Here is a 17,971-nt window from a genome sequence, read left to right on the forward strand (position 1 = left end):
CTCTACCTTCTTGTGTCTTCTCCCATCTCTATTGCTTTCTTTTCATGGCCCTTTCCTACTGTCTACCCTCCACCAGCTCCCTTCTTCCTGTCATCACCAGGGCTGGCAGGAACCCAACCCGAAAAAAAACAAGAAAGAAAAGAAAAGCAAGTCAGGCAGAGTTCACTGGCTTAGCAGCTTAGGTTCCCGCACAACACCTCTATAATGYTTTGCATCTCCATAGCAAAGAACAGCTACTCCAGCATGTTCAGCATTGGTATTATTACCTGTCACATCAAGAAAATATAGAGCTGTCCAAGAGGTCTGAAGAAATGTTACATTGTCAATCCACATCTCAGAGGATTAAAAGTCCTGGAATCTAACTGATCTGAATAACATGAGCTATCAGTTTCTAAATGTGGCTTTACTTAGAGCTACTAACCATCTTATGTCTTCAGAGACATTCCGGAACAGAGTAAACAAGTCAAATTGCAAGGGCTCATTGTCCTCAAATCATTAAAATTCATGTATACTGTTCCAAAATCAACTCCTCCACTGCCTTCACTACATAGGATTTCTACTTGTGTCTGTTTTTTAATGGTTCAGACAATAAAAGACAGTAACATAGACCAAGCTTACCTAAAATTAAATTAGAAAGTGCTTGGTTCTGAAAAACAAAAGAATGAGGGTGTTTCTGCTTTGATTTCTATTCATCTGTAACTTGCACAGATTCGTTCTGCTCACGCTTTGCACAAGTCAAAAGCTCTAAAATCACATTATTATAGCAGCGAGCCTGCTCAACACTGTTAGCCAGATCCTGGTGTCACATTAACGACGGGTGCTCAGGCCAACAGCAGCACAGGCTGCCAAGATCCCTGTCCCAGCCAATGCTCCTCCTTTGTGCCCGCACGGGAGCCCATGAGGCCAGGCAGCAGGCCAGCATAGGCTGAGGAGACACCCAGAAACGAAGCCTTTCCCTTCCTCCTCCCATTTTCCTTTCCTGGATCTGCTTCCGAAGCTGGCATGCCACAGGCAGCAGTGCTGGCACGCTGGAAACAGGAACCAGCAGCCACAGCTTGTACTTGTTTAAGAACTGCCCTGCAACAAGCCCTGTGCCCACAGCATGCAGGAGCCCGGGAAAAGCCGAGTAGGATCATACCTGCCTTCCTTACACAAAGAATGCATTTCTSAACTGAACAGCAGCAACCCGACACATCTGCATATGAACTGTAAGCTYCAGATATCCATGCGTCATATGGAAWATAATGAGCGTCCATCTAATTATCCAAGGGTCAGCACTTTCTACACAAACATTTCAGCTGAAAAACAYCCGACAGTTATTAAGACTGGGTACAAAGCACATAATTCATTACCATACTTCTAAATTTCATGCTGAAACTTGYCCTCATCTCATTACTCATTATCTGGTGATAGTTCAATTATCTAAAGTAATAGAATAATTTATGTTTACCTTAATATTGCCTAAAATCTTGAAATCTGTTACTTATTTAGCCCATAATCAAACAGATTTTTTTGGATGGAAACATATTCTTTTTCCAAAGGGATAACCTGTCTTTTTATTAAGTATCTGTATATGAAAAGATATCATCAGTAAAAAAAGAACAGAGAAATAGAATACAGAAATAAGAACCACTAGGTCTTCCATGAGGGTAGAGTTCTTGGTTTTTCTCTATTATCCATATCACACTCAACATCCAGAAACACTAGCAGCCATTTACCCTGTTCTGTGTACCATATTACAAAATAAATTGCTAAGGCACTGAGAGATACAAAATGATAACACCTGATCAGTCYCTGGAAACCTGAAACAAGCAATCTACTTTCACCACAGATTTTCTGCATAACAACAGTCATATCCACCTGTCTCCTGTGTCTCAAAACTCCATGCATAGCTAAATTGGAGTATTCCATGGATGCATCCACTAAGGAAAATCTGTAATTATTGTGTTCAAGACCATAAATGCAAGGGCTATCACGTTACTTCGCAAGAAATCAMGAATAAAAAGCAAGCTAAAAAGCACCTCATGAATGTAAACCACAAAAAACCTCTTACATTTTTGTGGAAGAAAAATTCTATGATTTCTATTGTAGAAGCTTGTGAAATCCTGATGCATGAAATAGAGCTGATGCATGAAGTGTTGSAAAAACCTGTCCTTGTGAGCTTAAAGTCCAAGAAATTTTAAAAGAATTAAGAAACATATTTGTCCTAAACTTCACGTAATAACTGAGTATCACATTAGGAAGTGAATTGCACTATACATGCTGCATATACTGMCATAAACAGAAAAGTTAGGTGTTAAAAGTATTTTTCTACTCTCAGTTCTTGTGAATACACCTTTAGCAGACCAGGTTTACACTGCTGAATTTCCCTCTGCTCTCTTGGTTCTAGTACAAGCAGCAGCTTCTGTTTCTGATGGGATGCTCCTAATATTTCACAGTATCAGGCCTTTCTGATACTGCAAAATAAGCAAGTTGAGCAATCCAGTTAATACCTACTCCACAGTCAGTGATGTGACATGAACATGTGTTTGCACTTTAGTGGCAGGTGTCATTTCAGAGAATTTCAGTAGCAAATGTTTCACATTCAAGGCACCCACGACCACCTGCAAGGCAGATGCCAAGCATGCTCAGCCTGACAAGCATCACCTGTCTCCAGATCCATCCAGGGTAAAGGKGACCAGATTTCAGGGGATCTTGTTGGAAATACCCTATCAAGCATTGCTTTGATCTAATCCACCCTTGAAGGTCCTTCATGTCAAGAGCCACCATGACCTTTTTACCATTCATGCATACTCTCCTGGTGCATTTCCTGCCGACAGGACCCTGCAGACAATGTAACCCTGTAGATGGAGCTGAAGAGCAGTTTAATCTGACACAAGAAACTCAATCTTTGCTACTGAATATAGGCTGAAGGGTTGGGACAGCTTCGGGAAGAGATGATCTCAGTCTCTGCACATGTTACACTGCACTAAAGCTGTCACTGCAGAAAGCAGCCTTCCCGACAGTCCTACTAGGATGAGGTAAACAGGGTGAGAAGTGCRGAAAGTCACAATGACATGATTTTAGAATATGCAGTTCTTGCATAAAATAAAATCTAAGTTTCCCAGCTCTCCTGAAGCATACACTCCTCCTCCAGCACTAGTAACTCAAGTGACTGTTCTGGCTGTACTTTCCAGCACCAGGTTAAAACAATACAGAAAACTACAGATCTACAAATGCAAAAAACATTCCACTGAGTTGGTACTGCTCCCTTACTGGAGAAACTTTTACAACTTTTTTGCAACTGTTTTTTTTCCTACAAACCTTCTAGCTGCATCTGAATTGACCAGAGTGCATGCAATGTGCCTTTCAGGAGAAACATGAACCACCACAAGAGAAGACGACAACAGCTCCTCAGAGAATGCACACTACTGCCAACTGCAGTGACTGCCCAGCAGCACATTTCTGGCTGTAAGGGCTGCAGGACAAGGAATTTTCACCCAGGTCCCAATAATGATGTGGGCACAGCTTTCCCCCCACCCAAGTAAAGGTACTTTTTTCAGCTGGGTGGCCTGCCTGCAGAGAAAAGAGCAAATGCTCTTGTGGTTGAAGTGGTGAGCTGGAATTCAAGTTCTGGGGTCAATTTGTAGTGTGATTTCCCGTCTAATCTACAGCAAACCCCCAGGGTTGTTTCCTCTGTTCTGACATAAAAGTACATTTTTCTCCTTTTTTTTTTTTCTTTTTCCTTCTTTAACATGAGTTTTCAGGAGTAAGAGAGTAACAGAAAGAACAATGCATTTTTATCTTTGGGCATACAGTATTTCCTAGAAGCCCCAAACAAGCAGTAATATCTCTGAATTGTTCCTTCAGAACTCCAAGCTGCTAGACTGATTATTTATTTTTTTTTTAACACAAACCTGACAGTTGATGAGGAGACTGATTTTTTGGATGGTTTGCTTCTAGAAACAAACAAATAAACAGAACAAATTCCCCCCCCCCCCAAAAAAAATCATAAACTTACAGTCTTACCAAAAGTTCCTTTCAAAATACACTAAGGAAGAAAGAAATTTATTACTGAAACTCATCCTGAGAACTGCAACTACTCTAAACATTACCTACTGTGTAACATTAAAGCCACATGTAGAACTGCTTCAAAGCACAAGTCCTATTATACTTCAACTATTGRGTAGATGAGTTCTGCTGCAAGAGGGGACAAAAAAGGTATCTGTTTTTTTATTATAATAATAATAACAATTTATTATTATAAGGGAATAACTTTATTATAAGCTACCACTGAAGTATTAAAATACAGTTGTTTTTAATTTCCATTTATAGTTGGAAATTCTCTGTCCTTTTCATCCCCCMCTCCCCTGCTTTTTAAAAGACATGTCAGAATGCCTATCACAGCACTCCTGCCACTAATTCCAGGCACAACAAGTTTTTCCCTCGATACCTACCAAGTGATCCAGCATATGGCCACACAAATCCACAACGGATGCAGACTGACTAGAGAAACGAGCTGGCTCAAACAACACATTTTTTTTTCCAAGTCAGTTTTAACCACAGCCAAATGCTTTCAGCTCAACATGGCTCATACAGACTTATGGGACCTCCTCTCAAAAACTCAGGTGTACACATCTTGTGGTTTGGGAATAGCACTTGAGAAAAGCCCTCAGAACTGACCAGCTTCCTAAACACAAAAGTCACTGGTATTCTTTCATGCTAAATAATCTCTTGGCATCAGCAATGAAGTAAATTGTTTGATGGTATGTAATCCCATTTCACTTCAGATTTGTACATACTTCTCTCCCTGCATTTTGATGTTGACCTGAAAGTCTTGCCCAACAGAAATGAACAAGTGGTAAAAATTAAATAAGCAAGTTATGAAAACAAGCTCATTTGACAAGCATAAATATTAAAAAAAATTAATGCATTTGCCTAATTACGAAGTGCAACAAGCTATATGAACTTCATAATTAATCCTGAATTTCTTACATACTTCAAAAATAATTTAAACAGCTTTCTTCACAACAGAATGAAAATAGTGTACTCTTCAAGGGTTTTCATTATATCTAAATACTGGCATCAAGTAGTTAATAAAAACACAACATGTGAAAAAGCCACATTTTCTYTGACAAAGGAAGTGTCAAGATAGGGCCTAGAAAAACGTATCAGTATTTTTCACTTAGCAGTCTAACCATGACCACATATTGCCATGCAAGTCTTAATGTAACTAAAAATTCTATGGTAATAAAGCACCAAAAAGGAAAAAGTAGCAGGATTGTACAGGCACACAATTAAACACTTCCTATTTTGAACACTCAACATGACAACCTTAAGAACCTGACTATTCATTAGACACATGCTTTATAGCTCTTATTTTTCATTCACTTAAACATCACCACCTAGAGTAAGCTCCCAGACGGTTATCAGGGCTGGAGTCTGCTTCCAGCACACAAGAGCTGTAACCTGAGCCAACAGAAGTCACAGGGCGAGGCAGCAATGACCCAGCAGGAAAATTAAATCTGGCCCACAGACCTTTCCAAATGGCTCTATTTCATGAGGCCCTTCCTCTGTCCCATGGCTGCACATACACCACGCATTTCCTACACTTGCTGCATTTTCATTAGCACTGTGTTCCCAGCACATGTGTACAGTCAGTACAGTGTACATCAGCACAAACAAACCCACTGYCCCTAAGGCCTCAAGTTCACTGCACACAAGCAAAATATTGCTTCCAAATACACATTAAAAGTTCCTCAGAAGGGCTGCAGTGACTGCACATGGAAACAGCCAGGAAGGTACCAAGAATGGGGCTCTGTTACACAACTCCCCCATCAGCCCAGCACAGGCAAGGGACCATTACCAGCACAAAGCTTCAGCAACACATCTCCAAAAGGTGACATGGGCTTTGCCAGGGACTTCCCCATCTTTGCTATTTGTACCCAGATGAAGATTTACACTGACAAAGACAGCCAAAACAGAAAATACAGCTACACTGTCCTATCAAACTCTGAASCAAAGTTTGAAATACCTCTTCCTATTAATCTTTAACTGATGATTACTAGAAAGATGTTTCTGCTTTACTCTTTGACTTCTAGTGGCACTACTGTATTACTGCTGGATTTTTTGTACTGGAAATAATTTGCTAGTTAATCAATAGTGTAAAACAAATGGAAAACAGAAGCACATGGAACAGGTCTTGCTTTTGCTCCACTTCAATATAAAAATTGCTGAAAAACATTACAAAGACGCACATATACACCTAACAAGATCTGTAGTTTTATGTCCAGTTTGTCTGAATTTTCAAATGCACAGACTTCTTGACATGAAAGACTGAAAAAAAATATAGCTTATAGATAGCTTATATACTACAGCTTGTAGCATATACTGTTTTGTTGGAGGTGGTGTGTGTTAATTATTTTCTACASCCTGTGTGATCATTGGAATAACAATCCTTTTAAAATGCTGTAGTTTGTTTGACCTGCAACTACAATATTTAACAAAATCTGGTYGTTATGCTACTCAGAAACTAACAATCAACAACAGCTTAAATCTCAGTAACATTACCGTTAGTACTAGATCTTACAAGGAATATAGCACACCAGCCCAAATTATTCTGTGGTATCAGATGTCTAATGCATAAACACTTCTTAAATTAACATATTTTAAATGGTTTTTTAGTCTATTTTCTGCCCACTGATAAATCAACAATTATCTTCAATGTAACCACATATTAACTAGTCCATTTTGCTGGAMTGACCAATTAGCAAACCCAAAACTGCATACTCCCAAAGTTTCAGAGCAGGAATGGCAAAAGACTTAGCAGAAAAGTAGACTATTAGGTGACTAACTTAATACACAGCTTCTGTTCAGAGGTATGTGGGTGCTAACAGGCACTGAGCCGTGTTCAAAAATAACAAACTTCTGCTCAAAACGCAACCACAGCAAACTCCTGTTACAAGCAGATCTGCATCCACAACTGTTTCTCTACTCAGAGACAAAAGAGCACAAAAAAAAAGCAGTGAACAGAGATTTAACAGTCACTCACCCCAAATAACCTTCATGAAAATCCTACTTCATGTAGTCCAGGTAATTGATTGCAAGTATGTAAATATGAAACACATGTTCTTCATCAGAATACAYAGTAAGAGTTGAAATGTAATTCTGTTATACCCAGTTTTTCCAGGCAGAAGGTACCAGACAGATGCTGCATGGCCAGGTATTATCAGCAACCCTCCCTGTTCCCAGGCAGAAGACTGCAAATTTTATCACTTCAGCTGGATCCTGTGCACAACCTGCCCATGTATTCATCATCCTTCCCTTCTAGGTAAAAGTGGCTTTCAGCTCTTGTAAATCTTCCTTTCAATGGGTGTAACCTGTGATATATCTACATCAATCAACCAGCCCTCCTTTAAGTTTTTTAAAACTAGGCATAAAGACTATCAGACCAAGACCCATTTATCGGATTTTCAAACTGTTGATGCCAATCATGTAATTTCTTAAGTCTCTTTAAAACGTTAAACCCTTCTTATTTAATGGTGGGGAGGGCAGGAAATGGGATTGTTATTGGGTTTTTGTTTGTTTGTTTGATATGACTAATTTAAACACAGCTTGGGTAATCATTAGGAATGGCAMTATTTTTCCCCAAAGCAGCACAGTGTCCTTTGCCACTCAGCATAACCTCTAAAGAGGGCTAAAATCCCTCCAATTTCCTCTTACACATTGACTTTCCAGAGAAGCACTTTCACAGTGATCAGCAAGTGCTGGAGAGAAACCTTGTTATTAATTATAATCATACCTTGTCCTAAACCAAATTAACATACTCTCAAAGTGAACACAACAGTGTTCAACTTGCTGCTAAGGCACATTAGCCTGAGCTCCATCTCAGCAAAGAAATGTTTCTACTTACCCCTCCTACGAGTAGGTTAGTAGTTTATTTTAGTTTTTTTCCCCCTTCACTACAGTTTGGACATCTTACAGTACACACCACAGTATTCCAAAGAGCAATCTCCTTCCAAGCTTTCAAGAAAAGAAACAAGTTTATTAATGCAGTGTATGAAAATACAATTAGAAATATGAAAAAAAATATCCTTTGGCTTTGTATTCTCTGTCTCTGGCCCCCACAAACAGAGATTTGTAGGATGTGGAGGAATGCAATTATCCTTGAATACTCATCCCATACAGAACTGGAGAAGTAGGTCTAATACAGAGAAAGTTTTAGGAAATGCCTACCCACCTCTTCGTTCACAGAACAAGGACATTCCAGTTATATGCCTTAATATTCAGAGAAAAGGGATGTTTTGCAGATCTATATTTCAGGTTAAATTCACTCTTTTAAWTAAACAGAATTTGAGAGCATCCCTCTTCTTGACCCAACCAGGATTTTAGGGCCTATGAGGACAGAGATTTTGCTTAATTAATACTTCCCTGCAACACTAGCCACAACAAAATTTCTACTCTTTATTTCTAACAGATGTGGAAAACACATCCCCTTTACAGCTCTTGCGAAAGTGGTGGTTAAACTCCTGCATTTTGCAAATTTCATAATTGTAGCTTTTGCTGTTTATTTGAAAATGAAGCAAAGCAAAGTGGAAATCCCACTACCTGGTGAAAGTAGAAATTAAACTGCAAGTCACAGAAAGAAGCATGACTTCATCCTATGGCTCGCTAAACATTGCTGGGTTTTATCATGCCTGACTTGTTAAGAAACATTTATACTTTCACTCGGGACCAAAGCATATCATTGTGGGAATTATTTATATATGTGGTAGGAGTTTTAAATATGATTAGCACCACCACCAACAAAGCAACTAAAAAGACCTTAGCTTTACAGTAATAAGCAGAAACATCACATTTTTAGGCAGCTTAAAGAACTGAAGCATGTGAGGAAACTTTACAGATAGCTGAAACACTGCAAGGCCATTTCCATCTACAGTGGAACTGAACCTGCTCATTTACCTTGCTAAGCCCTCCCCAAACTGAGACCAGATTGTGTTTAATATTAGAAATTTCAAACTAAGTAAAATTCAGAGCTGAGAGAGGAAGAAAAGCCTTATCTGAAGAGTTTCTCCATCAATTAGACTATCAGTGGAGCTGAGGAAATACCTTATTTTCCAGGAAAAAAACTACTGCAAGGGAATGCATGGAGGGATYGAGGACTCTCAGGAGCTGAAAGGGTAGTCCCCACAGGCACCAATTAGCCTACAATGCCTGTATTTTAACTGAATAGTTGAAATAATTACAACTCAAGTGGCAGGATTAAAAATTGCTGCAATATTTCTGTAAAAATTGCCTCAGCTTTCAAAAAGTAACCCTTGCACCCCCCCCAGACAGAGAGGTGAAACCTGCACATCTGTAATTTTGAGTTCCCTGCTTAAGACACATTTTTACTGTGGAATACTTCACCTCAAATGTCTTGTTTTCATTTTTACCTTGTTCTCCATTCCACACATTGAAATGGGTCAATAACAGACCATCTAATTAAAGGTCAAGACACATCTTCAGTCAGACAGAAGGACCTGACCGGAGAAGAGAACTTAAGATGTTTTCTTTTGGATATCCCCAGGCTGCTGCGTTGGAAGCAAGACATCACAAGAATGCTTTCTGTTATGMATCCAGGGGAGCTTGCTTTATATTGTATTTTTTGCTTTTCTTCTAGAGTATCTTTGTCTCTTTTCCATTCATTTCTGTTTGAATCCCAAATCCTGTGTATAATTAAATTTGTACATTTTGTCCCTACTCTCCACCTTCATTTTGTGGGTTTTTTAATTTAAGACGGAAAGGATTCACCTCTTGCTCTCCTGCTAAATTCAGCAACTTCCTCCTACCCCCTGGCCCAAAAAAGAGCAGCAAAGCAACTGTTTCTCTCACTGYTTTTACCAGGCTATGCTGAAATACGTCAGATGTCTACTGATGACAATTTCCATTCCTGTSAAGGAGAGCACCGTCTCATTTCTTCATTTCAATCACAGTTCAAGGTCTGTTTGTGAGACACTGGCATTCCAGTGTCCTGCAGCACCCCACAAGTCCAGCTGTCTGATCAGTCTTTGCTGCTGCCCCAGAGTCCCCATTTGAACGGCTTCCAAAGCTTCCAGTCCCCACCTGGAATGCCACCTATGCACACCTTACAAGGTGTAGTGAAAAGAAAACTTTTTGTGAAATCAAACCTTGCTCACCACCAYTTTGTGCCACAAAGCAGTATTATTTGCTCAATTACTGCATGGAGCTTCAGCACTGAGAGTCTGTAGCTGAAAATACACCTCATGTATACCAACACTTCAAATTAAGAACTTGGGAAAGAACAGCTTCAACATTAACTAAACTCAGTATCAGCAATAGAAGGAAACAAGCAATGAGAACAAGTAAAAAGAATTAACAGGTGAAAGAAAACYACAGAAAACCACATACCTACCCTGGAAAAAGAAAGAGTTTAATAAAGTGAAATAATTTTCCTTCATCCTTTGAAATCAGTATTAAGACTCAAACTCCATTAAAGTCAAAACCACAACTAAAAYGAAGTACAGAACTTCCATGATTTGAAAATTATTCTAAAATCTTGTCTATACTGGATTTCTAATACTGGAATCAGCAACGGCATTAGAAGTTCTAAAAACCTCAATCTTTTATTCTGTCACCTAATCAGCTGATGTGAATAATGCAAAACTCAATAATCATTTAGGCAAGTGACTAAAAAGGTTAAAAACATCTGGCAGATATACAGCATGACCATCTATGACTATTTTTTAATGCAATTGAAAGCAAACTCGTTAYGTGCATAATGCAGTAAAAACTAAAACAACTCTCTCCTTCAAAATGCTTTTAAGTCACTGGAGACGCACCAAGAAAGAATGGCCTTTATTCTCAGTAAATGTTCAAACCTGACAATAAAGAGCGTTCTTAATATAAAAGCTGATTACAAACCAGTTCTGACAAAGAATTCATGATACAACCTCAATGAGAAAGTTCATTTAACAGAAAAGCAAAATTACTTTCTATGCAGAGTAGCAAGCCCACAGAAATACCAAGAACTTTGCCTTATTAAAAAACCCCAAATGTACTCTACAATTTCAGTTCTTATTTCACTTTCATCCCCAAAGTAATTTAGAGCAATATACCAGTATTCCTACTGAGCGAAGACATTCCACTATTATTTAATATGGGAACATCAATAAAGTTACTGTTAAAAAAGTATAGTTGCTGTATAATACTTAAAGGCAAGCAAAACTAGGTGGTTATCAGAGTTTGGCATCAATCCAACGGCAATACTGCAAACAAATTCATTTACTGTATAAAGGACAGAAACATTAAACAGGTCATTCGGCATGGTTTTATAGAGAACAAGTTGTGGCAGATAAGAAAAGATTCATCTTTCAGCCAAGGACTATTTGTAATAAAGATAACCATAAAGGTATAGGGTGTGTATAAGGCACCCATATGAGTTTTTGATTCAGTAATACATGCCAAACATTATTTTAAAATGGTAATAAAATAAACTATGCATCCAGATTTCCAAAGTGGCTTACTAAAAATAATCACCAGTGGGAAATTCCATTTCTCCAACACATACCATGCAGGATGTTKTTGAATATACTCCCTGCAGAATTAATTAATTCCCTGCACCAAATCAAGTGCTATTGGGCAACCCAGCAGTACAAATCACACGTGAAAAAGGCACAGGCRTGCAGCTTCATTTCTGCCAAACTAGCCATAGCACAAAACCGCAAACTCATTGAAGACAACTCCCTATACTAGATGAAAAAACTTATTAAAGWAAGTAAAGTTCTGAATACAGCTATCAGAAACATCTGTGCAAATCTGAAGCAGGATAGGATGTTTAGACTAGACCAGTGCATCATATTAAGCCAACACTTTGGATTTCCAGCATCTCAGTGCCTGAGAGCTTAGWTTAGTTTGTCAATGTAAACTAAAGATGCCTGTTACAGCCTCTATCTTCATGAGGAGAAAGCAGAGGATCCAGAAGTCCCATTAACCCAAGGCAAAAGGCAAGCAGCTCACCCTTGATGAAGCTGATGGGAAGAACAGGAGGCAGGGCACCAAAGCTTTTCCAAGCACAATGCTTCTTCACCTTCAAGAGACTTCAAATAAGAACTGGATACCCTTCCCAAAGACACATTTCTACGAGGTTCAAAGTGGGAACAACTCATAAAACCATGTGAAAAAAATCAAAGCAGATGATTGAGTAAATCTCTGAAGCCTCAAATTCCCTGAACGTACAAGCATTTCTGTTGATTAATATTGAATTGAATTCAGAAATATTCTTTTTTTTGGTGGTTTTCGTTGGCATGCATTTTAACCAGCATTGAGGAAGGCCTACAACAYGCCCCAGTAACATTCTGTGAACCGCACATGGACAAGGTTTTTCCCTGGGAACTCGATATGCCAGTGGCTCTGTGTAAGCATCAAAGGGCAGCAGATGATACTACACCTTCCTACTTCTGGCTTACCAGCCACGCAGCAAAAGCAGAACTGCTCTGACCATGCTACTCTAAGGGCCTAACACTGAAGGCATTATTAAATTTCTTTTTTCCTTTACAGATGTTTTGTAGAAGTTTGACAGAAACTTCTTGAGAATCTGAGGCAAATTTAAAACTGAAAAACAAGTAATTTCCTACATGACTATTGGAAAAGTATGCTTGAAAATTTTTGGATGGACATTCATGGTGCATGAATTTGTTAATCTTAGTAATAATTCTATATTTACTCTAAAAGCAGGTAAGCAAAGCCTTTCTAAAATAAGTTGTTTTTGAGCTACTTTCAGTTTAGTTCAGCTACAAACTGGAGTTATAAATGACACAGCTGGATACAAAAGCCCCAAGCAGGCTTCTCACTGCTACAGAAGACATCACAGAACTGTATTTTTCACACAAGCAAGACCTACTTCAAAATCAAGAATAAACAACAGATTCACAGATACATTTTGTAAAATATTAGTATTTTTGCTTTCTTGGATTCTTTTCACCTCTATCTGCTACTAATTGATTTCTTTCATTCATCCCCATGCCCTTATCAGCACCTTCTAAAGGTTACTATTTCAGTTCAGATGGCCTATCCTGCCCTTTTTCTTCCACTATTAATAGACACATTCTGTGCTGGAACAGGTGTTCTGCTTTGAAATTCTGGTGCAAACTCCAGGAAAGAAAAAAGCATTTTTGCAGGAGATTTTTTGACAATACAGCACACCCATTCACTTCCCAAACTATCTGCCTCGGCTGACATTTTCCATGAAGACCCATGACAGCAGATCCCATGCACATACACAAATCCTTCTGCACACTTCATTGAAAACAAAAGGCAAAACACTATTTATTTCCAGCATCCGAATCTGGTTGTTACTCAGAAAACTGTAGGAAGTCTACAACAGGATTCTACACAGAAAGCCTGCTTGCTTTAAAGAGATGGCTGTTATTGAAAGCAACAACTTTCTTCAGGATTTAAGTAGGGGGCGAGGAAATAGGAGCTGAATAAGGCTTTTTTTTCTATTGTTCCTCCCAACAGGTGGGAGGCTGTTCACATGGCTCTGCAGAATCACAGAGGAGGCTGAGAAGCCAAGAAATGCAACTGCCCTGTGCCAACACTCAGAGAATGAGAAGAGTTAAGCTGGGAGCCAAGGTGCAGAGAGCAGGTTTAGCTACAGAAACAATGGTAGCAGAGGTCTCACAGTAAAATACTGCCACTCACAACCCTCAGCAGCCCCATGTTCCAGTGTTCCCTGGCAGCAAGTGCTGCAGCAGGCGCTACCAGACAGTGATAACTCATGGCAAGCTCACAAAAGCCAGCATATGCCATCAGCACTTCGGATCAGACTGGCTCATCTGAATTGATGATCCTGTTGGGGATCCACACAGCACCACAAATCGGGATTTCTAGGATTATTCCCTTCCCTACAAAGCAAAATTGGGGAAAATTAGAGAGATGTTCTTGTAAAATGTTACAATGCATTAAAACTGCTACATCAAGCATTTTGGAACAAGAATATTTTTTAATTAATGTTTCTCAAATACTTTAACCAGTTATTTTCACCTCAGTTAAAAAACTAAGTAACAGAATAAGACTTATTATATTTTAATTTTCTAACTCCACAGAAGATGTCTGACTATAGTAGTGACATGAATTAAATTACCAAATCTAACATCCTGGAGTGAGCATGTAGCAATCAGGGACTAAAACTCTTTTTGTTCTTAAGAGCATTCTATTTGTTTGAGGCCCACCAGTTCTAAACAATAATAAAGAAAACCAAAATGCTTCCAGTATCAGCTAAAGGCTACATGGCTTTCACTGAAACAGGATGGCTTGGTTACATTAAACACTGAAGAATAGAAAAAAAAGGAGCTAGAAATCCAAGTTCCACCAACTTCTTAAGAAACTTCCTGACCAAGACAGACCTATACTCAACTGAAGTATTTCAGCTTTTGTTACATGCAGCAATTCAATCTTTTGAAAAGYAGTAACCCCACCACCAGGTTTGAAGGTACTCTTATTTAACCAGCGAAGTTGTGCTATCCCAGGATTAGCCCATTAAATATGACATCTCCTTGGCAGACCTTTTTYCACCAAAAAACTAAGGAAATTCACACAGGAAATCCACTTCTGGTAGTGCAGCACTGTAACCAAAGCTCACTACTTCTCATCTTAAATGCGCAGCATCTCAGATCTTCAGGCGCCTGTTTTTTCCCAACCTAGGCACCAGCCGTTCATTTCCTAAAAAAGACCTTGCAGAAATACAGCATGAGATCACACAATAGAGATTGCTAAATACATATAAATGAACCCTCTGCAAATGGCTCGAGTGATCTCAGTCATTTCTTCTTAATAKCTGATCCGAAACTTCGCATCTTCTGATGTAATGCTCTTGCATTGCCAGAGAACACTTGAAATATCCCCAGCTTTCTCCCTATCTCACCGTTCATTACCAATAATAGCAGGTGAGATAAAGTTATCGCATATATTTACTTACTTTCACAGTCTTGCACATGAACAGCAGCATAATTTGATTTGCATTTCAGGCTACTGGAAGGAGTACAGCTCGCACATATTTTTGGATGTACGCTTAGTCCAAGCTGGCTTTACCAATTTCAGCTCGAAARCAGCATTTGTTTTCACATGTTTTAGATGAGAGTACATACGAAGTTACTGAGCATACAAGCCTGCCAAGGCAACACCTTTTCTCAGTCAGTTGTCCAAGTGCAATTTAATGTAGGTTTCCTATACATAATTAACGCTTATTTTCAACCCTATGACACAAGGGTTAACTACAAAACAGAACTAAAAAAGATCTTATGTGGCAAGCAATTTGGGTAATTCCCAAACCGAATATATCCATGCTGACACCACAACACTGCAAGAAGATGTCATATTAACACTTTCACCAGCACAGACACAAGAGGAAGGAGGAAGACCATCAGCTTATAACTCGCAAACCTTAAACGGAAAATCTTCCAAATCATTACAGACAATGGTGGGAGCTGCAGGAAGCAGAGTCTCTGTGGCCTCGAACAACGAAGCTCAAACAACAGGATCAGTGAAAGGTTTGCAGCTGAAGAGCCCTGTGGTTGAGGAGTCATCTTCAACTACAGCACATAGGTTTAGTCATTCACCTGCTATTTTGGCTACCTGTCAGTTCCATTTGTGCTTCACAGCTTGTCCTCAACACTTGATAAAAATCAAAGCTGATTTGTGTCATTACAATGCCCACAACAGGAAACGTACACAGCGCCCGTCTGTCAGCACAGCAACACTGAGAGGAGAGGAGCTGGAGCTGGCTGGTGGTGGAACAACCTGACAAAGGTTTAGAATCACCTTTAGTGGAGACAATCCGAAAATGTTCCATTCRTATCACATTTACATGCAAATAACACATATTGCAGCATTCCAATAAAGCTGATCTCCAGTCACTGGCAGGCTAGAGCAACACAACAAAGTATTCTGATTGCAAATGTGTTTACATTAAGGGCTACACAAACCACAGCACAAGGTCTCAGTGGCCTGAAAAAAAGTTATGTTTTGCATTCATTATTTTGCCGCTTGCTGAATTAGAAGCGGTTTACTCAGTTGTGCACTCAGTTTAGCATACCAAAGCCAGAGCGCCAGCTAAAGATGTCGGTTTTCCAGACAGCCTACAGGTTGTCATTAAAGTCTAACACCTTTCCTCTCTTTATCCGAGATGTCAAAAATGTACAGTTTCAGATTTTAGAAAAATACTTCCCTTTTGTAAATTCTGATGAAAATATAAGATGATCTGTYTCTAGAAACAGCACCAGGACTTCAATGCACACACGCATTTTTCCCAAGYTGTTTACAAACAATACACCTAGAAGCGGTTCAGAAAGATGCCRTGCCTTGCCTTTCCAAGAGGCAGAGAGAAAATGTCTGACTGACAAGGCGCCTTAGCCCCTTTCAACATTAGAAGGCACTCCGCCGCTACCTAATTAAGGCACATTCTCTTCTCGTAAAGTATTAACAAAGCACACATTTCCCCGACTAGCACTATATTTGTCATCCTTGAATAAATTACTTCTGTATTGTATTTCATGCACTCTTCCGGCCCACATCCTGCTAGACACTGAATGCTTACTACTGGGAGCAGATGAGAGGTATGCCTAGGAAGCTCCATTTCTTTGCAAGAGGTATTGACAGTGGAAAAGCTGAGTATCAATAAAATAGACGTCATGCTCATAACACAGAACCCCCTGTGAAAAATCAGATGAGATGAGAGCGAGCACATGCAGGTGGGACTAGTCTCTTCTRAGACATCTCCACCTGCACTCGCAAGGGTGTACGGGACAGTATCAGTTATCTTTAATCGGTCTTTAGCAAGTTCCCTACTTTGCATGCAGGCCATGACCACTACAACACCTAAACAATTACTCTGGCACCCAAATTATCAAAAATACCCCTAATTTAAACTCCTAACTCTCCAGCTCATAAAGAAAAATAAAACATTGTTTTCATAGTATTTTGATATGCACTTTACTGAGGATTCCTGCCTTTCAGCATCACATAAAATGGTGTTAAACTCCAAGTTACCCTCACAGTGCTCATAAACCAGCAGCTGAGCTCTTGCCAGGACAGAGTGCTCTGTGCGCTACTCGCATTATTTTTAAGGGTCTTATTTCAAATGAGTTTTCAAATAACTTGAAATACCACAACTAACAAAACATTACAAACAAATCAAACACTTCCTCATGACCAAGACGCTATTCCTGCAGCTCGCCGCTTTTGCACRGTGGCTGAAGAGGTGACGGCTGAAGAGATAAGCCGTAATCTCCGCAGATTACTTAAACTCCAAGGAAATCTCTACTTTGAGAAACTTCAAGGGAGCACAGAGCATCGCTCTTCCCCTGCCCGGCCCCTCCCCGAGCCGCCGCCGCTCGGACACCGGGCAGGGCGGGCCGGCGGGGCCGCCTACCCCGCGGGGAGCCGGGCGGCCACGCGGGTCCGGGTGGGGAAACCGCCTCGGCTCCTCGCCGGTTCCGCTCCCGGTGCCCTCCCGGGGCCGACGGGAGCGCGAAGGGCGCGGGGTGACCCCACCTGTGAGTGTCCCCCGCGGTCCCCGGCCGGGCCGCGGTGACAGCCGGGCCCGCCCGAGGTGACTCGTCCTGGCGAGCCGAGACGGAGCCGGGGGGGGCGGCGGGGAGGCCGCGGCCGGGGCCGGGCCCGCCCTGCGCGGACACCCCGCGGCGGGGACACCCCCGCTCCCCGCCCGCCGGGCCCGGCGCGGCGCCGCCCGCACTCACGATGGTGACGCTGGCCTTGCGCAGGTCGCGGTTCTCCTCCTGCAGCGCCTTGCACTTGAGCTTGTAGGTCTCCAGCTCGATCTTCAGCACCTTGTTCTCCTGCTGCAGCGAGGCCAGGCGGTTCGTCAGCTCCTCCAGCCGGAACGGCGAGATCACGATCCCACCGGTCTTGCCGCTGCCCGAGGAGGCGCTGCCGCCGCTCACCGAGCCGCAGCCGGGCCCCGCGCCCGGGCCGC

The 17,971-nt window shown here is 40.8% G+C and overlaps 1 protein-coding gene across 1 annotated transcript in view; it reads right to left on the bottom strand.

The window, feature by feature from the left end:
• The window catches only part of CCDC6 (coiled-coil domain containing 6), a gene marked incomplete at its 5' end in the record, with an annotated part of 50,065 nt that extends 32,096 nt beyond the window's left edge, over nt 1–17,969 (bottom strand). Inside the window, one exon of the mRNA XM_057368410.1 lies at nt 17,736–17,969. Coding sequence (XP_057224393.1) covers nt 17,736–17,969 — 234 coding nt within the window. The remainder of the gene's footprint in view (nt 1–17,735) is intronic.
• Between the last annotated feature and the right edge of the window lie 2 nt (nt 17,970–17,971).

The sequence above is a fragment of the Malurus melanocephalus genome, unplaced genomic scaffold (genome assembly GCF_030028575.1).
Source record: "Malurus melanocephalus ecotype Western Australia unplaced genomic scaffold, MMel_1.1 scaffold_91, whole genome shotgun sequence".
Taxonomy (NCBI): domain Eukaryota; kingdom Metazoa; phylum Chordata; class Aves; order Passeriformes; family Maluridae; genus Malurus; species Malurus melanocephalus.